The sequence below is a fragment of the Gopherus flavomarginatus genome, chromosome 9, assembly GCF_025201925.1.
Source record: "Gopherus flavomarginatus isolate rGopFla2 chromosome 9, rGopFla2.mat.asm, whole genome shotgun sequence".
Taxonomy (NCBI): Eukaryota; Metazoa; Chordata; order Testudines; family Testudinidae; genus Gopherus; species Gopherus flavomarginatus.
The window spans coordinates 48,293,922-48,318,239 of record NC_066625.1 but is presented as its reverse complement, the minus strand read 5'-3'; the positions used below and the strand labels follow the sequence as shown (position 1 = coordinate 48,318,239).

Genomic DNA, 24,318 nt, shown 5'->3' with positions numbered 1-24,318 from the left:
AGTGAAAGTGGCCTTTGCAATCCTCTGATCCTGGGCTATTGTGCACTGGGCTGCTCTCCTGTTCTAACTTAGCTGGCTGCCAGTGGCTCTAATGGGCCAATATTGCAGCTGGTGATGGCTGGTGGAGCAAAGAAGCCCTGGATATGGCCCCTACACTGTCAGCATGCTACCTGCACTAGCACTTTGCGCTGCTCAGACCATGGGGTTACACTGCTATTGTTAGCATACTAGCTTGATCAGAGCCACGTGGGTCTGTATGCTGACGCTGGAAATGACACCTTCAGCTCTGGTGTAACATACTTACAATTACATCAGCACAAACCTCGTGTCTAGAGCAGGCCCCCAAATCAATTTCTTTTCTTGTCCAAAATCTTGTTAGTTGTCTCTTGATGTGAGTCTGTCGTTTTCCTTGCATAGGAAAAGAAGACTAACACATTGGCTAAAATCAGAATTGGTCAAATTGTACTTGTTGAATAATTTATTTGAGAAAGTTCATTAATCATATTTAAATAAATCACGTGATGAATATTTCTCCCCCCCCACAGCCTCAGGGCTAGCCTTACCATGAGGCGAACTGAGGTGACCGCCTCAGGTGCCAGACTGGGGGGAGCAGGAAGGGCACCAATAGGACCCAGAGTGTAGAAAATTGTGTCTGCTGCTGGTGCATATGTATTCTCTCTGCTCTAGATGCACAGAGATGGTGGAGTGCTGTTCTGGAGGAAGGAGGGCACAAAACACATAACAGGCAGGCAGGAGAAAAGATGAGAGGGAATAACAGAAAGCAGCAGGAGCTGCAGGGAGAGAGGTGGAGGAGGAGACTCTTATGTACCTCTCTAGCACCCCCAGGATCCTGGATTGATTAACACCAGCTTCTCAGGAAGCTTCCTGTTTCCTGCTGCTTCCCTGAACCCACTTGAGGAGAACAGGCAGTCAACTGAAGTAGTAGGAGCCAGTTAGGCCCTTAAGATGCTGACATCTTCCCTCACTCAGGCCCTGCTACCAGCCTGCTTATTTGTCCCCTTCATCTGAGTGTTGAGAGCCACTATAGGTTGCACAGAACAGGAGTCATGAGTGAAAGAAGAAAACGTCCCTCTGGGGCAGCATTCAGAAAAAGCAAGCAAAGGAAGCTTTACTATCTATGCAGGAAGGAGCTCTCCTGAGATACAGACACAAATGTTCACGGTGAGCCTTCCGGCCCCAGTGAGGATGTGAGTGGTGAGGAGATGCCTGATCTTCCAGTTAGTCAGAGTGCAGGTGACCTGGCAACTACTGCAGCATCCATATCTCCATCTCAAATGGATGTAACCATGCACATTCCTGAAGAAAAGTGTAGATGAGAGTGTGGTGGAAGTGCAAGAAATGGCTGCTGCTAAGTCTAAATGATCCAGGACTGTGGACCCACTTGAGCAGTAGCCTTAGGGACTTCCTTGTACTGCATGGGCCACAGCAAGTGAAAAACTTCATGTTCCCCAAAGACAATGAACATAGAAGTTTCTATCCAACATTTTACTGGCATGAAATCCCCAATGGTGACAAAGTGGAGAGGCCATGGCCTATGTACTGTAAAACCCAGAATGCTGCATACTGTTTTTGTTGCAAACTCTTCCAGTCTAATGTTCCAGCCACATTAGGTTCTACAGGAACAAAGGACTGGAAAAATCTGGCTAGAAATCTGGCATGACATGAGAAGGCAGCAAATCACCAGAGAGCATTCCATAGGTGGAAAGAGCTAGAGATGAGGCTAAGGTTAAAGGCCACCATAGATGATCAGCATCAAGAGAAGATTGCAACAGAGTGTCTTTACTGGCAAAATGTTCTGAAAAGGCTCATTGCTACTGTGAGAATGCTTGCTACCCAAAACCTAGCACTGCGTGGCACTTCAGATCAGCTGTATGTGCCAAACAATGGAAACTTCCTTAAAATTGTGGAACTGATGGCTGAGTTTGACACTTTACTCCAGGAGCATCTAAGAAGAGTTACCACCCAAGAAATGTACACACACCACTACCTTGGAAAAACAATTCAAAATGAGACATACAGTTACTGGCAACAAAAGTCAAACAGAAGATTGTAGCAGATCTGAAGTCAGCAAGCTATTACTCTGTTATTCTGGACTGCACACCTGACATCAGCCATACGGAACAAATGACTTTAATGGTGCATTTTGTATCAACAATAGAACCTAGTGAAAATGTCCCTGCAATGGTGACTGTCAGAGCATTTTTTAGAATTTATTGATATTGATGATACTACTGGAGCTGGTATGACAAACGTGCTTCTTAAAAAGCTGGAAGATACGGGAATTGCAAAAGCTGACATGAGAAGTCAGGGCTATGATAATGGTGCCGAAATGAGAGGAAAGAACAGAGGAGTGCAGACACGGATCCGAGAGTTAAACCCTTGAGTTTTTTTTGTCCCATGCAGGTCTCAGCAGGATCAACTCCAAAGGCTGTTCTGGAATATATGCAGGGCCGTCCTTAGCCACAGGCAGAATAGGCAGCCGCCTAGGGCACCACTCTCCTGGGAGCCCAGACAGAGGGGAAGCAGCGGAGCATGTAAAAGCAGGGCTGCTGGGTCCTAGAGAGAGCCGAATGCAGCACAGTCTGAGAGAGGGGATTGGCTGCTGGGGTCTCTGGGAAGGGGTGGGGGAAGGAACTCACCTGTGAGTGTGACTCTTTCCCCCCCGTGTGAGGTGAGGCACACTTGGTAGCTCTGGCAGTATCCTTTGTTGTCCCCCATAACATCCATTCTTCTCTCCCCTACCCCATGGAGCACCCCACATTTCTCCATCCCCCCACGGAGCACCTCTATCTCCCCTCTCCCCTCCCTGGCTGCCTACTGAGGAATTAAAGTGAAAGTAACTCACTTCCTTTGCAGGCAGCCAGGATTGGAATGGTCGCACAGGGCTCGGCTGGGGATAGCCAAATAGCATGTGCAAAAAATCAGGACAGGGGGTTGGGGGAGGGTGAGCAGATGTCCCACTTTTATAGGGACAGTCCCAATTTTGGGGTCTTTTTCTTATATAGACTCCTGGTGCCTATATAAGACAAAGCCCCAAATATTGGGACTGGCCCTATAAAATCAGAACATCTGGATCTGGTCACCCTAGCTGAGAAGCGCTTCTTTCCCCCAGGCGGAGCTGCACAGGGGAGGATGAGCTGCTGCGGCTCCGTGGGTGCCCCGTCTCTGAGATCAGATGGTGTGCTAACTTTACCATGGTCCATTGGGCTGGCGAAAGTGCCTATTGGCGTGTGATTGGACCTGAGGGTTTGCTGCTGCTGTTGCCACTCTGCACCCCAAGAGGTGGATTTTGGGGTTCTGCAGTTTTCCACTTATCTCCTCCTCTACTACAGCTGTTGGACCAGCAGGCTGGGGTGCGTCAAGCATGAAAGCAGTACTGTGTTGCCATTTAGATTGTCATTTAACAAATTTGTTTGCCAAAAATGCTTTCTAACAATCCTGAATTCAATTTCAATTAAAAAAAAATCAATATCTTAGCCAAAAACAGAAAATTAAGTTGTTGACAATTATTTGTGACAAGTTTGGTATGGGGAAGGGAGTGGGCCAGTTTTCATCAGAGAAACAAAAAATGTTGACTGACTTTCCTATAGCCCTGTTACTGCTAAATAGAGCCCTCCAACAACTGTAATATGCTCATCTCCTTACTAGTGTATAGAGCAGGGGTTCCCAAACTTTAACATCCCACGAACCCCTTTCACTAAATTGTGAAATGCCATGAACCCTCTCCTAAAAATGAATATTTTCAGGGATTTAAGTTTAAATTTCCTCAGTGTGATGGATGCCCCAACTGTCTGCCCTGCTCTTCCTGGGGCTCAGGCTGGGGTTCGGGCTGCTGGCTCCCCTGCTGACGGGGACAGGGCTCAGGCTGCCAGCCTCAACTGCCCAGCCCCAGTCTTCCTGTTACTCGGACTGCCAGCCCCGGTCAGAGCACTGGGGTTCAGGCTGCCAGCACTCTTGCCGACCGCCGGAACTCGGGCTGCCAGCCCAAACTGCCTGGCCCCGCTCTCCCTGGGGCTTGGGGTGTCTGCCCTGCAACCGGGTCCCACCTGCTGTCTCCAATGCCCGGAGTCCTCTGGCCGCCATTAGTGAAATTTTTCTGGCGAACCCCTTGTAACGTTCTGTGAAAGCCCAGGGGTTCACGAACTCTAGTTTGGGAACCACTGGTATAGAGCAGGGGTCGGCAACCTACGGCACATGTGCCAAAGGTGACATGCTAGCTGATTTTTGATGCTCTGGGGTTCCAGCTGCTGCCCCATTGCCAGCTGGGGTCCTGGCCACCGGCCCCACTCAGCACCCGCTGCTGGCCTGGGACCCCCAAGGAACCCCAGGCTGGCAGCAGGCTAAGCAGGCCGGCGACTGAGACCCCGGCTAAGCCACTCAACCCACTGTCTGCCTGGGGTTCCATTCACTCAGCTGGCAGCAGGCTGCGTGGGACTAAATTCAAATAGGAAAACAAGAGCAACTAATGACAAAGTGCAAGAACCTAGAGAGCCTCCTGAAGCACGGTGATACTTCTGATTTAAATGGACTTGAACTGTACGAAGAATTGTGTACACTGTCATCAATGTTGCCACATGCAAAATCAGTGATGGACATTGTACAGTTTATTCATACCAGCAAACTTGTTGACATATATCCTAATGTGTACATTGCCACTCGTATTATACTGACAATTTCTGTAACAGTAGCATCAGGAGAACGGAGTGTCTCAAAACTAAAGCTCAATAAAAACTGTCTCCGTTCTACAATGAATCAGGAACACTTGACTGGTCTTGCTATTCTTGCAGTCGAACAAGACATCACTTTGTCTTTGTCATACGATGGCATTGCTGATTTTGCAGCCAAAAAAGCCAGAAAGATTGCTTTTAATTAAAAACAAATCCTTGTTTCAATACCTCTTCATATACATTTCCAATAAAATGTTGACAAATTAAAAAAATTATATTATTTGCATCATTCTGTCAAATCAGAATTTTTTCTATAGTGCTACTTCTTTAGTGCTAGTCCATCAGCATGACAGTGTGCTTCATTTAGTTAAATTGGTTTTAATAACATGCATGTGGCAAGTTTTCCAATACTGTAAGCTTATGTTTGTGTTGCTCAGAGCAAGTCAGGCACAGGGCATCAGTTTAATAATCCCGCCTAGGGCACCATAAATCCTAAAGACAGCCCTGAATATATGCTCACAAATAAGATGACCACCCTCTTTCCAAATGCTTTTGTTGCTCTGCGCATACTTCTAACACTTCCTGTAACAGTTGCCAGTGGAGAACGCAGCTTCTGCAAGCTGAAGTTGTTAAAAACACATCTATGCTCCACAATGACACAGGAGAGGCTGATCAGCCTTGCAATTATCTCAATAGAGCATGAGCTGGCCCAGACTGTGGACCTTCAGCAGGAAGCAGTTCAAATCTTTGCAACCAAGAAGGCACGGAAAGCACCACTTTGATTATTCAAACAAATAAAAATGCCAGCGTTTACTATGCAGACAAGGGAAGTTACATTTGCTCTTCAAGCGTTTGAAAGTTAAGTGTTACTTAAAATTTTGGAACAAGGCATTTTAAGCTGTTCGTTCTTTATTGGGGTAGGTAGCAGAGCAGTACCATGAGAGGAGTAGAACAGGAAGAAGGCAGAATTGAGACCTTTCAAAGTTTTAGCCCAAGCAAGGGGGTATGAGGGTATCATTTGAGCTCCCTGCCTCAGGTGCCAAAATGTTGTGGGCTGGCCCTGCCCAGACATCCGAAGGCCAGACATCCACTTGCCTTCAGCACTGGGATGCTACAGAGGGGCAGTATTGTTTAGTGCTTAGAGCAGAGGATTAGGAGTCAGATCACCTGAGGTCTTTGTCCTGCACTGTCACTGACTTGCTGTATGATCCTGAGCAGGTCAAGTCACCTCCTTCTACCACAGTTTCCCCATCTGTAAAATGGAGACACGATACTTACCTGACAACTGTAAAATACTCTGAAATTCTCAGATGAAAGATACTGTATACAATAATGTACAAATTATTACTAATGGAGCAGCAGGCGCTGTGGGTGGGTTTTCTGTTTTGGTTTTAACAGGGAATGGATTACAAAGAAGAAAGATGTTCCAGTGGTTTAAGTGCTAGCTGGAAACCTGGGTTCTAGTCCCTGCTCCGCCACAAGTTTCCTGGGTGACTTTGGGCAAGGCACTTTCCCTGGTCTACACTACGAGTTTAGGTCAAATTAAGCAGCGTTAGATCGATTTAACCCTGCACCCGTCCACACAACGAAGCCATTTTTATTGACTTAAAGGGCTCTTAAAATCGATTTCTGTACTTCTCCCCAACAAGGGGATTAGTGCTGAAATTGACATCGCCGGTTCAAATTTGGGGGGTAGTGTGGATGCAATTCGATGGTATTGGCCTCCGGGAGCAATCCCAGAGTGCTCCATTGTGACTGCTCTGGACAGCACTCTCAACTCAGATGCACTGGCCAGGTAGACAGGAAAAGCCCCATGAACTTTTGAATTTCATTTCCTGTTTGGCCAGCAGTTCAAGCTGATCAGCACAGGTGACCATGCAGAGCTCATCAGCAGAGGTGACCATGGAGTCCCAGAATCGCAAAAGAGCTCCAGCATGGACTGAATGGGAGGTACTGGATCTGATCGATGTATGGGGAGATGAATCCATGCTATCGGAACTCCGTCCCAAAATATTTGAAAAAATCTCCAAGGGCATGAAGGACAGAGGCTATAACAGGGACCCACAGCAGTGCCGCATGAAATTTAAGGAGCTCAGGCAAGCCTACCAAAACACCAAAGGGGCAAACGGCCGCTCTGGGCCAGACCTCCAGACTTGTGGCTTCTATCATGAGCTGAATGCAATTCTAGGGGGTGCCCCTACAGCTACCCCACCCCTGTATGCGGACTCCTGCAAGAGAGTCTCACGCAACAGGGATGAGGATTTTGGGGAGGAAGAGGTTGAAGATAGCGCACAGCAAGCAAGCGAAGAAACCGTTCTCCCTGACAGCCAGGAACTGTATATCACCCTGGAGACATTACCCTCCCAACCCGGGCTCCGGGATCTTGAAGGCAGAGAAGGCCCCTCTGGTGCTTGTACCTTTGTAAATATAATACATGGTTTAAAAGTAAGCGTGTTTAATGATTAATTTGCCCTGAAGACTTGGGATGTATTCATGGTCAGTTAAGCTACTGGAATGCAGTCAAGCAACATCCGTTCTTTATCTCTCTGTATTATCCTCAGGAGAGTGATATCATTCATGGTCACCTGGTTGAAATGCGGGAATTTTATTAAGGGGACATTCAGAGGTGGCCGTTCCTGCTGGGCTGTGTGCCTGTGGCTGAAAAGAAATCATCCCTGCTGTTAGTCACGTGGTGTGGGGAGGGGTGAAGTGATCACCTCAGAGAATTGGGTGTGAGGGGGGCGTTAGTTGGGTTTGTGCTGCATGTTAACCCAAAAACTGCAGCCCCTCCTTTTAAATGGCCAATCCAACTCTCCCTTTTTTCCTCCTGCAGCTGCAAATGTTGAATCATAGAATATCAGGGTTGGAAGGGACCTCAGAAGATCATCTAGTCCAACCCCCTGCTGAAAGCAGGACCAATCCCCAGATTTTTACCTCAGTTCCCTAAATGGCCCCCTCAAGGATTGAACTCACAACCCTGGGTTTAGCAGGCCAATGTTCAAACCACTAAGCTATCTCCTCTGTTTCAATACTCCCCCTATCATCTCCATCCCAGAGGCTAGCACAGATAAGAAGGTGAAAAAAACTCACTCGCAATGAAATGTTCTCTGAGCTCATGCAGTCCTCCCACACTGAAAGAGCCCAGCAGAATGTGTGGAGGCAGACAATGTCAGAGTCCAGGAAAGCACAAAATGAACATGAGGACAGGAGGGACACATGAGAGGATAGATGGCTGGAGCAAGAGGAGCAGTGGTGGTAGCGTGATGAGAGGAGGCAGGATGCAATGCTGAGGCAACTGGAGGATCAAACTGATATGCTCCGGCGTATGGTTGAGGTTCAGGAAAGGTAGCACGAGCAGGGACCGCCGCTGAAGCCCCTGTGTAACCGACAACCCTCCTCCCCAAGTTCCATAGCCTCCTCACCCAGATGCCCAAGAACGCGGGGGGCTACAGGCAGCACTCAACCACTCCACCCCGGAGGACTGCCCAAGCAACAGAAGGCTGGCATTCAATAAGTTTTGAAGTGCAGTGTGGCCTTGTCCTTCCCTCCTCCCCTCCTTCACCACCGCACCCGGTGCTTCCCTCCTCCACCACCCCTCCCAGTCTACCTTGGCAGTTATCCCCCTATTTCTGTGCCTAACTAATAAAGAATGCATGAATTTGAAATAACAATGACTTTACTGCCTCTGCAAGCAGTGATAGAAGGGGGAGAGGAGGGTGGTTTGCTTACAGAGAAGTACAGTCAATCAAGGAGGTGGGTTTTCATCAAGGAGAAACAAACAGAACTTTCACACCATAGCCTGGCCAGTCATGAAACTGGTTTTCAAACCTTCTCTGATGCGCAGCGCGCCCTGCTGTGCTCTTCTAACCACACTGGTGTCGGGCTGCGCATAATAAGCGGCCAGGCGATTTGCCTCAACCTCCCAACCCACCATAAATGTCTCCCCCTTACTGTCACAGATATTGTGGAGCACACAGCAAGCAGTAATAACGGTAGGAATATTGGTTTCGCTGAGGTCTAACTGAGTCAGTAAACTGCGCCAGTGCACTTTTAAACGTCCAAATGCACATTCTACCACCATTCTGCACTTGCTCAGCCTATAGTTGAACATTTCCTAACTACTGTCCAGGCTGCCTGTGTATAGCTTCATGAGACATGGCATTAAGAGGTAGGCTGGGTCCCTAAGAATAACTATAGGCATTTCAACATCCCCAATGGTTATTTTCTGGTCTGGAAAGTAAGTCCCTTGCTGCAGCTGTTCAGACAGACCAGAGTTCCTGAAGATGCGAGCGTCATGTACCTTTCCCGGCCATTCCACATTCATGTTGGTGAAACATCCCTTGTGATCCACCAGTGCTTGCAGCACCATTGAAAACTACTCATTTTGGTTTATGTACTGGCTGCCTTGGTGGTCCGGTCCCAAGATAGTGATATGCATTCCGTCTATCGCCCCACCACAGTTAGGGAATCCTATTGCAGCAAAGCCATCCACTATGACCTGCACATTTCCCAGAGTCACTACCCTTGATAGCAGCAGCTCAGTGGTTACCTTGGCTACTTGGATCACAGCAGCCCCCACAGTAGATTTGCCCACTCCAAATTGATGCCCGACTGACTGGTAGCTGTCTGGCATTGCAAGCTTCCAGAGGGCTATCGCCACTCGCTTGTGAACTGTGAGGGCTGCTCTCATCTTGATATTCTGGCGCTTCAGGGCAGGGGAAAGCAAGTCACAAAGTTCCATGAAAGTGCCCTTATGCATGCAAAAGTTTTGCAGCCACTGGGAATCATCCCAGACCTGCAACACTACGCGGTCCCACCTGTCTGTGCTTGTTTCCCAGGCCCAGAATTGGCATTTCATGGCATGAACCTGCCCCATTACCACCATGATGTCCAAATTGCCATGGCCCACATTTTGAGAGAAGTCTGTATCCATGTCCTCATCACTCTCATCACCGCGCTGCCATCGCCTCCTTGCCTGCTTTTGCAGATTCTGGTGCTGCATATACTGCAGGATAATGTGTGAGGTGTTTACAGTGCTCATAACTGCCGTAGTGATCTGAGTGGGCTCCATGCTTGCCATGGTATGGCATCTGCAGGAGAGCAGAGTGGCAGTGGAAGCGTGACGATGGTTTGCAGCCCTACTGTACCATCTGCTGCCAGAACAGGCGAGCAGAGTGGCAGCGGAAGCGTGATGATGGTTTGCAGCCCTACTGCACCGTCTGCTGCCAGCAGCACCCAGGACATAACAGTGATAGCTGAGCTGAGCGGGCTGCACGCTTGCTGTGGTATGGCGTCTGTGTGGAAAAAAGGCGCGAAACGATTGTCTGACATTGCACTCACGGAGGGAGGGGCGACTGACAACATGTACCCAAAACCACTCGTGACAATGTTTTTGCCCCATCAGGCAGTGGGACCTTAACCCAGAATTCCAGTGGGTGGTGGAGACTGCGGGAACTTTGGGATAGCTACTCACAGTGCAACGCTCCGAAAGCCAACCCTAGCCTCGGTACTGTTGACGCACTCCACCGACTTAATGCGCTTAGTGGGGACACACAATCAACTGCATAAAATTGCTTCCTAAAAAATCTACTTCTATAAATTCGACCTAATTTCATAGTGTAGACATACCCTTAGTCTCTCTGTGTCCAGCTTCCCTTCTGTACTATGGGGATAATAGCACTGTCCTGCCCCCAGGGGTGTTGTTTGGGTATGTACTGCACCCTTATATTTCTAGGTGTCTTCAGTTTGCAGCTGCCATTTTGTGCAAGCAGAGTTTTGCAGACTGTAACCAAGGAGATGAAACACACTGAGCTCTCCATTGGGGACCTGACTTTTGTTCTTTGTTGCTCTCAATCTAAACTCAGGGTCATTCTAATTGAATGTAGGTAGCTGCTCTTTGAATAAGGAGAGACATAACTTCAGGTAGTGTAAATGGTCTTAAGTCCCTTTAAGTCAATGGACCTGACAGTTTACAGTAGCTGAGGATCTGTCCTGGAAAGCACAGCATCTGCTCTGCTGGGGCCAGAGGGCAGAGAACTGTAGCAGGCATAATCAAAGCCTTTTAAAAATTTCGATTGCTCTGCACATGGTTGTTCTGACCCAAAGTAAAGTAGTTGTACAGAGAGGCAATATGTCCTAGTAGACAGAGCATTGGACCGGTACTCAGGACTCCTGGGTTCTATTTCCAGCTCTACCATTGGTTGCTGGGTGATGTTGGGAAAATCACTTCTTCACTCTGTGCTTTAGTTTCCCCATATGTAAAAGGGGGATAATGATACTGACCTCCTTTGTAAAGTACTTTGAAACTGATGGATGAAAAACACACTCTATAAGAGCTAGGCGGTATTACAACTGGAGCAGCTCTCTAAAAGACCCACGTATATTCATTAGCGGAAATCGCGCTATTGCTAGACTCAGCAATCTGGGGGCAGAGGGTGTGAGTCATCTTGAGACCTGCCTACAGCTGGTGTACACCTACCTGCTACAGAAGAGCTTCAGAGTGTTGTGACTGCTATGGCATTGCCAGCCCCAGGTGTTTGAAAATCACGAGTCAGGCCCCCCAGATCACAAGATTTTAAAATGTTATTTTTTGAGGGGGGTTCTTATTTGGCGTTTGCACCATTAAGGGTCACATTTTCCAGCTTTTCTCTGCAATGATGAGAACTAGAAACTTTTCTTTTTAAAAAATGAAACAGTCTCATGTAATCACAACTCCAGTGGCTGGGACTTTAAGAAAAAAAACAGACGGAGTCGCACTACAGTTGTGAGAATTGGCAGCATTGGGACACGAGTTTGCCTGTGTCTGTCTCTGCTTCTCCCCAGCTCTATGCTGGATTCCCTCCCAGCCCCCAGGGTATGAAATGCATTAAGGGAGGGAGGAAGCGAGAAGAGATCTGACCAGAGCGCACTGCACTCCAGCTATTCTCTGCTCGTGAAATGGCCCATAGAGGGCTCACACAACTTCCAGCAGTCTAGGGGCTGCTCTCAGTTGTTCTGGGGGTGAGGTAGGCCCCGGCATGATGCCAAATTCAAGAGAATAGCTTAGAAACACTTTTGCATGCTCCTCTTTCCCCCTGACATAGGAACAGAGCAAAGAAAATCAGGGTCAGAATACAATTTTAAGAGGGCCTTTCATTCAAAGAGTTTCTAAGGATTTCTCTGCTCCTGGAGAGCAGTGGGAGCATAGTAGCACACCTCTCCTAGCCTTCACAGACAAGGTCAGCTCCCAGACTGCTGCACTGGGCAGCACAGTATGGGGAGGAGGTGAGCAGCCCTCAGTGGTGAAAGAACAGGATAAGGGCTATTTAGAAATGCTGAATGAGCAGAAGTCCATGGAACCGGATACACTGCATCTGAGGGTGCTAAGGGAGTTGGCTAATGTGATTGCAGAGCCATTGGCCATTATCTTTAAAAACTCGTGGTGATCAGGAGAGGTCCTGGACGATTGGAAAAAGGCAAATATAGTGCCCATCCTTAAAAAAAGAAAGCAGGAGAATCTGGGGAACTACAGATTGGTCAGCCTCAACTCAGTCCCTGGAAAAATCATGGAGCAGGTCCTCAAGGAATCCATTTTAAAGCACTTGGAGGAGAGGAAGGTGATCAGAAACAGTTAACATGGATTCACCAAGGGCAAGTCATACCTTACCAACCTGATTGCCTTTTATGATCAGATAACTGGCTCTGTGGATATGGGGAAAGCGATGGATGTGCTATACTTTGACTTTAGCAAAGCTTTTGATATGGTCTTGCACAGTATTCTTGCCAGTAAGTTAAAGAAGTATGGATTGGATGAATGGACTATAAGGTGGATAGAAAGCTGGCTAGATCATCAGGCTCAACAGGTAGTGATCAATGGCTCCATGTCTAGTTGGCAGCCGGTTTCAAGCAGAGTGCCCCAAGGGTCGGTCCTGACACCGGTTTTGTTCAATATCTTCATTAATGTTCTGGAGGATGGCGTGGACTGCACCCTCAGCAAGTTTGCAGATGACACTAAACTGGGAGAAGTGGTAGATATGCTGGAGGGTAGGGATAGGATACAGAGGGACCTAGACAAATTAGAGGATTGGGTCCAAAGAAACCTGATGAGGTTCAACAAGGACAAGTGCAGAGTCCTGCACCTAGGACAGAAGAATCCCATTCACTGTTACAGACTAGGGACTGAATGGCTAGGAAGCAGTTCTGCAGAAAAGGATCTAGGAGTTACAGTGGAGAAGAAGCTGGATATGAATCAACAGTGTGCCCTTGTTGCCAAGAAGGCTAATGGTATATTGGGCTGCCTTAGTAGGAGCACTGCCAGCAGATCGAGGGAAGTGATTATTCCTCTCTATTTGGCACTAGTGAGGTGACAGCTGGAGTACTGCGTCCAGTTTTGGGCCCCCCACTACATAAAGGATGTGGACAAATTAGACAAAGTTCAGCAAAGGCCAACAAAAATGATTAGGGGGCTGGGGCACATGACTTATGAGGAGAGGCTGAGGGAACTGGGGTTATTTAATCTTCAGAAGAGAAGAGTGAGGGGGGATTTGATAGTAGCCTTCAACAACCTGAAGGAGGGTACTAAAAAGGAGGGAGCTAGGCTGTTCTCAGTGTTGGCAGAAGACAGAACAAGCAGCAATGGTCGAAGACAGAACAAGCAGCAATGGTCTCAAGTTGCAGTGAGGGAGGTTTAGGCTGGATATTTCACTAGGAGGGTGGTGAAGCACTGGATTGGGTACCTAGGGAGGTAGTGGAATCTCCATCCTTAGAGGTTTTTAAGGCCTGGCTTGATAAAGCCCTGGCCGGGATGATTTAATTGGGGTTGGTCCTGCTTTGAGCAGGGGATTGGACTAGATGACCTCCTGAGGTCTCTTCCAATCTTTATCTTCTATGATTCTATGATGGCTGGACATCGCTGATGTGTAGATCACATGACTGAGTCCCTGAATCCCACTACTGTTTGGGTGGGATGCTCCCATGTGACTTGGGAACCCCCACATCCACCTACACTGGGATTCACCCCTGAGTATCTGGCATGACTGATACTTGCAAACACTGTTACTATTTCTTCTATTCAGCAGTTTCTCATTTGATCCACCCTCCCTAGCAGCCATCTGGGTGATGCTCACAGGGTGAGGAAACTGGCTCTATGTGGTGTTTTATTGAAGCATTGTCATTGGAAATTGGTCTGACTGGTGCCATCAGTGCTGCCCCTGCCTCTTGTCTCATTGGGTCTGCACCCAGCTCCATGGTTCCACACAGTCCCATGCCGCCTGCCGGACTTCACACTGCAAGGAACAGGGTCTCAGTAGTGGGGCCTAAAACAGAAGAGTGGTGGCAAATGTGGGTTCCATGAGGTCAGCTGGAACCTGGACCAGAGCATCGCGTCAGGGCTACACCACACTCCTCCTGTTGCTACTCTATTTCTCCCTCGTTGTGTATGTTCCTCATCAAAAGTATGTAACAACCCCCTCCACCATGGTTCATCAACAGGGATGGAACCTGGGACCTTCAGCCCAGGCCTCTCCCACTTCAGCTAACAAAGCAGTTCTGCTAGCTAGTAGCAGCAGTGGATTCTTATCCTCTGTGTGAATCTGCTACTAGAAGGAGACATCACAGTTAGTATGTTACAGTTCCTTATTAGAGGAGGCACTGCTGTCTACACAGCTAGGAACCATGTCCTCTGGGTTCACACATGCTTTCTCCTCTGCTCTGCTGAGAGAGAGATTTCAGCAGTTGTATTGCCTACTCAGAGATGCAGCAGATGGGTGTGGAGCTTGGCACCACAGCACAGCCTGCTCACATGTACATGCATGCACAGGGGAGTTTTGCTTTTGCAAGGCTGAACAGCAGCATAATTGTCCATCACAGGGAATCTCTTTTCAGAGACTCCACAGAACTAGAGTTAGGAAAGCCCTGCTGCCTTCCATCTAGTCCATCCCCTTGGAACAAGGCAGGACTGCTCCTTACAGCACATTTTCTTGGGCTTTGTTCAAGTGTCCCAAGTGACAAAACTGCACCACTTACACTGGGGCCTAATTAGTCAGTGCTTGACCAAGCTGCACATATTTAGGCTCTTACTTTTTCCTCCAGAGTCAGTCCCTCCAATTTGCAGTATTGTTCTAGGAGCAAGATGCCCAGAACTGAATGAATGCCTCTTGGTATGGCCAGGTCCAGAGCCCTATGCCAGCTCCTCTGTGCCTGCCTGGAGCATTGCCCAGAACTGCACTAGCCTTTTTGATTCTAGGAATCGGTTAAAATAAGCACACATTTTTAAACAGAGGTCTAATTAACAAAGGGCAATGTAGGGGTTACGGCCAGCAGCGTATTATCACCTAGGCCAATAAGGCCTAGGCCTAGGGTGGCAAATTTGCAGGGGCAGCAAATTTGCTCATGCCCCCTTCCCAACTCCGCTCCTTCCCCAAATCTCTGGCCCGCCTCCTCCCCCAGGCACGCTGCACTTCCCTCCTTCCACCTCCCTCCTAGGCTTGCCGTGCAAAAGTGCTGGGAGGGAGGGAGAAGCGAGTAGCAGCACACTTGGAGGAGGTGGAGCAGAGGTGAGCTGGGGCCTGCAGGCACGGGGAGTAACCTGGGGGGGGCAGGAACCGCTCCATGCCCCAGCTCACCTCAGCTCCACTGCTGCCATCACCCGAGTGCACCACAACTCCCCTTCTCCCCACTCCGTCCCAGGCTTGCCATGTGAAAGCGCTGGGAGGGAGGGAGAAGTGAGTAGCGGTGCGCTCGGGGGATAGCAGAGGTGACCTGGGGCTGGCGGGTGCAGGGAGTAACTCTTCGGGGGGCGGGGGGAGGAAACCGCTCCCTGCCCCAGCTCACCATCACTTCACCTCTGCCATCCCCCAAGCGCGCTACAAATCCCCTTCTCTCTCCTCCCTCCCAGGCTTGCTGTGGGGGAGCAGAGGTGAGCTGGTGGGGGAGGGGGACGGCAATTTTTTGAGGGCCTAAGGGCGGCAAATTTGTTAATCCACCACTGGTTACGGCACTGGACTGGGGCTCCAGGAGATTCAGTTCCAGCTTTTTCACAACCTGTTTGACTTTGGGGAAATCACTTAATCTCCCTGTGCCCAGCTCCCCAGCAATACACAGGGAATAACCCTTCCTTTCTCTCTCCCTTTGTCTTGTCTATTTCTGCCACTTTTCAGAGCAGACACTCCCTTCTCCTACATGCTGTCCAGCACCCAGCACAATGGAGCTGTCAACTCTGCTGGGGGAATCTATACAATAACTTGGGGGTGTATCAACCTTAGTTATGGCTCCTTTTGCCTGTCGGGGTTCAGTATTTTGCCATACTCCCAGCTTAGTACACCTGCAGAAACCAGTGCTGGATCTTGGCTCTGTTCTGTAAATGTTCCCATATCTTTGTTTAATCAGGCATTTAATCAGAGCAAATACATTCATAATTGAGCTAATTAGCATATAAGGCTTAACTTTTATGTTCTGCAGATCACTTTGCAATAGCGGGATCTTTCTTTGGATCAGCAAGCATTCCGGTCCCCTGCCCTCCTCAGAACATCTCCTGTCTGTTCTGCTGGTCTTGCTTTCTGTGGCTATAGTCCAAGGCCTAGCACCAGTATGTCCACACCCCACTGTGCCACAGTATAACCTCACCCAGGGGTGTGGCTCTTCCTAATCCCATCTGGTGATCAGTTTTTGTTGTAAAAATGAATAATGCTAGTCCATGTAATTATACCCTAGCTGGTGTTAGGCCGATTTATGCTGAGTACTATCTTATTCCACACAAAGACTTATTGAAATCCATGGGATTGCTAGCAGAGTAAGGATGTCAGAATCTGGCCCATATCTCTTAGCAGTAGGAAGCCCCTGGCATTTGCACAACGTCAACTACCAACCAAAATCTGGCTTAAGCTCATTTCATGGTGGATATTACACTACATCATATGGAGTTCCTGCAAAATCTTGCACAATTGGCAGGAGGTGTGCCACAGAGGCCATTTGGAAATGGAGACAATGGAAACGGAGGTATGTGGGGGGTGAGGTTATCTGCTTGGAAATGGAGCTGAAGGTGATGGGGTGGGAAAGGATTTACCCATTGGTAAAAGGGACTGTGGAAGACGGTAGAGCAGGGTGTGGCTTCCCCCACTTGGAAACAGCCACTGAAAAGAGAAGGGAGCCCACGGATATGGGTGATGAAGTGTTGCCTTATACTCTCTACTCACCAATTCTATCCAACCTGTCCAGCGCCACCGTTTCAAAAGCCCTTCTCATCATGGGATACTCTTCCAATACCTCATTGAAGTTGTCCACCGAGAGGGAGTAGAGGCGGCAGTAGGTGTCAGCTCGCACGCTTGCTGTGCGCCGGCCACGAGTCAACAGGCAGATTTCTGGAATGAAGACACAGTCTGAGAAACCTGGGACTGGAAGAGCAAGGAAACAACCATTGCTGCCTCCAAACAAAAGCAGCTCGTGTCACTAAGCGACATCCCTGCCTCCACATTAACAGTATAAACGTTCCACTATGCAATAACATTTACTGAACAAAATATCATAGAGCTCAATTGCAGTAACTGCTGTACAATATGGCACCGTGGGGATTCAGCTGATCTAATTAGCCACCAAGTTCTGTAATCGTGGCTTATCACAGGTATCACTTGTGCATTCAGAATGGAGGAACTGTCTCTCTCACACTTTTCCTGGCCCACTGGGAGTGGAAGTTCACACCATGTCTCGCTGAAGCTAACGGCCTAGATTTGCAGTTAGGTCTTTGATTTGACCTGTGACCTCAGTGTCAGGAGGTTCAGCGATCCTCCATGCTGATGAATGTAAGCAAAGAAACTTACGAGTTATTGGTGGATCTGCTATGATCTTATTAACTGACAGGATAAGCTCACCAGGTGAAACTGCTTTATTACTAGCATTAATGTAATTAAACTTTGCATAACCATTCTTAGGCCGGCAGAGAACACACAAAGCTCTTCGCTGGTTTCAACTTTGTGGCTGCACCACATATTGTGCATGTGTGCACATGTAAGTAATTGGACGATGCCTTTCCCCGGCACTCCATCTAGATCTGCCCCAGAGTAAGAGGTATTACTCTAGCGTAATAACTCTGACGGATGCTATAATTTTTAAAATCTGTTTTAAAAAAGAGCTGGCCCCTCTGGGAGATGGTTCTAATGGATGCGGCCACCAGGAGGAAAGCCATTCTCCTCTAGCAAAGTAGATGGGTCCAGACAGTGTTACTCTGCTCCTCTGAGAGCAAGGGCACTACTAGATTCAGTGCAGTGCTCTCCTGTTCCACTAGCCGCTGGGTATAGCGGGCGCAGGAAGATCGCCAGGCTTTGTTGATGCTGCAGTTGGTATCCTTCCTTCCTCCAGCCCCCAATCAGGGAATCCAGCCAAAGGCATTTCTAGGGGTGAGTGCAGATTACTCGGAACCCATTGCCCATTCCAAACAGGGCTCAAGGTCAGCAAGTCTCTGCTCTATTTTAGCCCTTCACAAGTCAGCCAGCCACTCTCTGAAGATTTGGAACGTGCACTGCATGTGGGGTGCTGGGGTCTGTGGGGGATGCTCATGTGAGAAGATCAGGGACCCCATGGGCCTGCTAGGGGAGAAAGAGGTTCTCATGGCTGGAAAGGGAGGAGCTACAAAAGCTCAGCAGTTTCATGATGAAACCTACAAGTTTCACTTTGCTATTTCAGATCCATTTGAACCAGAAACTCCAATGGGACTGGAGCCCAACTAATGGATCACACTGGCCTGGGTTTGCACAGTCATGCACATGTCACAGTCATCAGACAAAGGGGATTCTTTAGTGAACTTGGGGCCTGCTGAGGGGATGGGTAGGAGTTCCTCTGGGAATGAAGGGTCCCAAGGTCTGTTACAGATTGAGGGGGATCCTTTGGTTGTGGAGAGCAGGCCACAGAAGGAGAGGCCCACTCTGCCCATCCTTTCCAGGTCCACTAGGCCTCAGCAGGTTTAATGTTTGCTCTGAAAGTTGCCCCCGTGTGAGGTTTGCTTGGTTAGGGGTTTCCGGGTGAAAGCTTTGCAGAGCCCTAGGAGTGAGAAGATTGCAGTCACCAGTCCCACAGCCTGCAGGCAGGCAATGAAATCCCATCCCACTGTTTATTGTACTGGTCCCACTCATCTCGCTGCTGCCTTGTGCCCCACTCCCCTGGTGACCTGGGTAAGATTTAAATAGCGAGTTTTCTGTCAAGGGACTGTTGTTTTGTCCTGTGTTCGTACAGCACCTAACACCATGCAGCCTGGTCCCTGTCCATCACTACAATACAGTGTCTGGACAGCAGGAGGGATCAGGGAGAGGTATCTTTATAAGGAAGGGCCTGTGTTTGGCAGATCTGTTAATGCACTAGGAGCAAGGAGGAAATGACCATTAACAAAGGACATTAACAAAGCTTTCCCCCCCTTGATGCTGATTTCCTTATTGTTCTTGTATCCGTGGGACTCCAGTCATGGGTCAGGACCCTGCTGTGCTATGCGCTGTCCTAACACTGAACAAAAAGACAGTCCCTGACCCACAGAGGTCACGATTTAAGTGCAAGACAAGAGTCCTCAGGTGGAGACAGACAGACAAGGTGACTGCGGCTCCAATTCTGTCTGGTGCTGCCCCCCGTCTATCATAAGCACCAACATGAACCAGACGAGGACAGCCTGGGAACAGCCATGGGTCTTGTTGCCCAAGCAGCACAGTTAGGTGGGTCACTGACTCTCACCTCCAAAGTAGGAGCCATCTGCCAGTTTAGTCTCCTTGTTGCCTTTGGTGAGCACGCTCACCACCCCATGCTGGATGAAATACATTTTCTTGCCAATGGTGCCCTCCCGGATGATGTAATCCCCTGGCTGGAACACCTCAAATCGCAGTTTGGTCAGCATGGACGTTACAAAGTTGGGATCAGCATTGGCAAACAGCGGCATGGATGCCACCAGCTTCCGGCAGTTGAAGTTTATGATTTCCTGGAGGGGTAGGGGGGAAGAGACAGAGACATGCATGGAGAGAAACGCTTCAGTTAGGGTGAAATAATCTACAGAGATCCCCTTCAAAGCCTCAACCAGGACTTCAGAAAAACCAAAGATACTATTCTCCCAAAAGATCCATCGTAGGATGGACACAAATCCAGTGCCTGCTGGGACAGCACTCTGGGAGGGCCTGGATGCTTGAATTCAAGGCATGCTTTCTCTCTCTCTCTAACCTGGGACCTGACAGCCATTTCCCCCACATGCCAGTCTTTGGCAGCCATGCACATCGTAGGTGGCACAAATGACATGCCCCATGAAGCAGCTAGAGGGCTGGTTCCTGGAAAAACACTGTAACTTGCCTTGGCAGCCCTTTGTTCCGCATTGTCCTTGCCTGCTTCCAAGATGCTAAACAACTGGGCAGATGTGCCCAGCCACTTAGAAAAGGAAATATCATGGGCAAGTGGGGGCTTTGTTGGGGGAGAAGGTGGGCAGGATAGGTGCCCACCAGTTAGTGTGGCCCAGGTTGGCTGTACTTAGGAACATAAGAACCGCTATACTGGGTCAGATCAAAGGTCCAACAAGCCCAGTATCCTGTCCTCTGACAGTGGCCAATGGCATGTGCCCCAAAGGGAATGAACGGACACACTATCATCAAGTGATCCATGTCCTGTCACCCAATCCCAGCTTCTGGCAAACAGAGGCTAGGGACACCTTTCTTCCACGTTTCCTGACTTCTTTGGTTTGAGTGTCTCAGATGAAGAAAATACAACGTGATTGTACCTTTGTCATAAAATATACACATCCTGTATATATTTCAGTGCACCACACCCTTTTAGGATTCAAACTCAGAAAACAAGGTGAAGTGAAATTGAGGCAAGTCATCTACCTTCTTGTTGCAATTTCCTTTTCGAGGCTCCCTTATGCTAGTGAGAAAGGTTCTTCTCTCCCTTACATTCCACTCCCACCTGGGCGTTGGCAATATGAGCTTTAACTTGTAGGGGGGCTGTCCATGTGCTGGGCTATAAACCAGTGACCTGGTGCAGCTGGCAGGCTGTCTGGGGAAATGCTGTTGCTTTGGGATATGAACTTGTGAATGACTCTGGGTGCCCAATCATTGGCTCTAGCATGGCTCCTTCATCTGCAAAGAGCTAGTCTGGTAATACAATACCCGTGCACAGTGCATAACAGACATGAATTTGGGGGTCTCTCCAGCAGCAAAACCACTCAGAGTCAAAGAGATATTCCATCACATGGGCTCTTTTCCCTTTGTGACTTGTTTCCTCCTCTTTTCGGTATGTCTAGCACAGGACAAAGATAGGGACTGAGAAAGCAGTGACTTCCAGTCACTGCCAGTTCTGTAACCTGGATCAGGCAAAGGAGTGAGGAGCCCTGGCCCCACTCAGCCCCCCAATGAACACTCAGGGCACCCCTCGTTACCTCACGCAGGGGCTCGCTCAGTTCTCCCAGGATGCTATCCTCATCAAACATCTTGCCCTGGTAGCGGTGCTCGTAGTAGTCATGGATCCGCTGGCGCATGTCGGCGGGGAGCTTGTGGAAGGACATGTACTGCTCCACTTGTTTGTACTGTGCAGGTAGACAGAGACAAGCAAAAGAAAGACATTATTGGGACACAATGCCGAAGGGCACCTCTCCAGTCATCTTAGCTGTAGACGCCTGTGCACGTCAGAGCAAATCTCAGATGGTGGCTACACCTGCCTCCTTCACACCGACCTGCGTCTGCTGTGTCAGGCAGAGCCAGGTGATGCAGAGGCCAATGAACCAGAGGAGCTCAGAGGCCATTCACACACTCCCCAGAAATGGCTACCACACATTTTAACCCTTAGCACAGTAAGGGTGACTTCTCCTCAGTCAGTTGGACAGAGGAACGCAAGACACATATTCTCGGTGACCCAGGATCCTCTCTACCTTCCACCTCACCCACCCAGCTCTCTCCCAGCTGCCTGGTGCTCCCAGCCACCATACCACCCTTCTGCTGGTTTCCATTTCTCCTCCCTACATGTCCTCTGTGTGCAGCCAGCCCTATCCTGAGCTCCCAGCAGACACCTGCCCCCCTCCATCGTGCCTTCCAGCAGCTGGGTGGGGTACTGGCAGCCAGGATCTCATGTCCAGAGGACTCGGGGTGAATTCCCAACTGAAAGTTTAGAGACAGAAGCTCTCACCAGGATTCTTGCCATTGGAATCCCTCCCCTGTCCCCACATTAGACTCTCCTGCCCAACTGGACTGGACCCAACCTCTTCTGCTCTGTGTTCTCAGGCTTAAACTGTTCATTTTCATTTTCAGTTCAGGGGCAACCCACGTGGGGTTACTCAGCTCCTGCCAAATGAGAGCTAACAGCTCAGTGCCAAGAGTTCACCTGACTGAAGAGCAAATGCTCCCATTCCTGCAAGGCTAATACCCAGAACCCTAGGCATATCAGTGACCACCCAGGAGACCAAAGTCCCCTTTATGTGTCCTCAGAACAGGTACATGGCTGAGCTTCCTTTGCTCTCACACACCCCACCTCCTGCCTATCTGCAGTTACCTTCACCTGGATGGGCCCTCACTAGGAATGAGCATGGAAGGCCCATGCTGGTCACTTGGGAATGACCTTTTGCCCCATTTGGTTAGATCAGCAATGGCCTTAGACTGAGCAGTTGATGAAAATAATGGGCCAGGGGAGGCATTTGGGGAAGGTTTGCTTGGAGTACTGTTAGGCTGTCATGCACATCACGTTTAAGGGCAGCCCATCACCTCGTCTATTAATGGCGGAGTAGGTCAGAACTGACTTGAGACTTTCCACTCTCAGCTCTTCTAGGCTTTGGAATAATGATTTTGAGTTCTGGCAGCCGCCAGCATTCAGGAAAGCAAGGGACTTATAGCCCTGCATTCCACACAGCTCTGCGAGCCATCACGGTTTGCATTCCCTACTGGTCCAGTAATGGGCAAACACACAGCTTGGCCAATACTCTTCAGTCCTGATGTGCAGCGCCCACCAATCCCATCTCTACCCCTGCATTGCAGTCCTGCATGCACTCACTCCTGGTTCTGTCAATACAGCTCAGCTCTGACCTGGAGCACCCCTGCTATCTCAGTGCTAGTCCCATCCTGAGAAGAAACTAACAGGTCTGTCTAGCAGTGGCAGAGCACAATTACCAATAGGCATCATGCCAGCTTCCTACAGAAAACTCAATGCACCCAAGTCCTCCCATGGCAACAGCCTCTGCATTGCCAGTCCTGAGCCCCTCACACAGCTCCACCATTGCACCTCCAGGGTGCCAGCTGCTGTGAATTTAGTGCTGGCTTTTGAATTGGAATGAGACCAAACACTGTTTCACTTCTGAATGGCCTGTACAGAACTAGAACCCAGATCTCCAGAGGCAGAAGGCTAGTGTACTAACTTTGTCCTCTTCACACATCCGTGGGCATTTATATCTGTCCCAGGCTCACTCTCCTTCTCCCTGGTCCTCGATATCACAGAATCACTACATTTCTCCACAGGCAAGGTCAGCTAGCCCTTCTCCCTCCCAGGGCAGGCCTGTTTCCTATTACACATGTAACAGAATTTTGCACAGTTTAAACATTAGAGCTTGGGAAACGATTCCACAATTATGCTGACCAGTATCGTTTCACTATTTCCTGGTACTCCTTAGCTGTTCTCTCTTGTCTTATACTTGGATTGAAAGCAATTTGGAGCAGGGACTGTTTGTTCTGCATTTGCACAACAGGGTCTGGGCCATGACCGGGGTTCCTAGATGCTATGGTAACACAAATCAGTAATAAATAACAACAACATGTATTACAGGGGCATCTGCAGACTCCAACCAAGATCAGGATCCCATTGTGCTAGGCGCTGTACAAAAACTCAGTACATCCTCTGCCCCAAAAAGCTCACAATCTAAACAGTCAAGACAGACAAAGGGCTGGAAGAGAAACTAAGCCACAGAGAGGTAAAGTGACGTGCTCAAGGTCACCCAGCAGGTCAGCAGCAGAGCCACGAACAGAAGCCAGGTCTCCTGAGACCTAGTCCAGTGTTAGATCCATTAGATCACAACTGAACCAAGCGCACAGCCTGCTATTCAGCCTGTTATTCAGCCTGGTTTTCTCTTCCTTACTTTCTTTCCATTCATCCTAGTTAAGCCATTTTGAACCACTCTGCGTTATCTCATTCCATTTCCTAGGCACCTCTTCACCAAGCTGTGAATAGTTAGAGGTTTGAATCTTCCCATTGAAATCAGTTACTCCAGTCCCCTGATTAGTTCTGTCTTTTTCTGAACTCCCTCTAGTTTGCCAAAGTCCTTCTAGTTATGAGGTGCCCAGACAGGAATGCGATATTCCAGCCCCTGTGCTGGTGTAAATCCGCATAGCTCCAATGGAATCAAATGGCCCAGGAGAGTCCATTACCCTCTTTACTACTTATGTGCATTCCTTTAGCATCTAACAGCCCCAGCCAGGATTACAGCCCCACTGTACAAACAGTAGAACACAGGCCCTGTCCTGAAGGGCGTACAGACTAACTAGACCAGACAGATAGATACAGCCAGACATTAGCTAAGCTATTTAGCAAAAGCTGCAAAACAGTTTGTCCCCATTTTCCACTCACATAACAACCCCTCCACCACCCTCTTCTGTTCAGCAGTTACGAACTCATCCCTCACTTTCCCTACTTCGTGATGCGTGGCCACCAGAGACCAAATTTGTGT

At 48.9% G+C, this 24,318-nt stretch overlaps 2 protein-coding genes across 2 annotated transcripts in view; both read right to left on the bottom strand.

Annotated features, from left to right (window-relative positions):
• Nucleotides 1-24,318, bottom strand: part of LOC127058429 (myb/SANT-like DNA-binding domain-containing protein 2) — a 606,575-nt gene that overhangs the window by 106,644 nt on the left and 475,613 nt on the right. The gene's annotated exons all lie outside the window — the stretch shown is intronic.
• HCN4 (hyperpolarization activated cyclic nucleotide gated potassium channel 4) overlaps nucleotides 1-24,318 on the bottom strand; it is a 172,957-nt gene that overhangs the window by 10,860 nt on the left and 137,779 nt on the right. The window contains exons 5-7 of the mRNA XM_050968126.1: nucleotides 21,055-21,201; nucleotides 19,374-19,614; nucleotides 16,859-17,023 (exon numbers count right to left, since the gene is read on the bottom strand). Of these exons, the coding sequence (XP_050824083.1) occupies nucleotides 16,859-17,023; nucleotides 19,374-19,614; nucleotides 21,055-21,201 (553 nt within the window). The remainder of the gene's footprint in view (nucleotides 1-16,858; nucleotides 17,024-19,373; nucleotides 19,615-21,054; nucleotides 21,202-24,318) is intronic.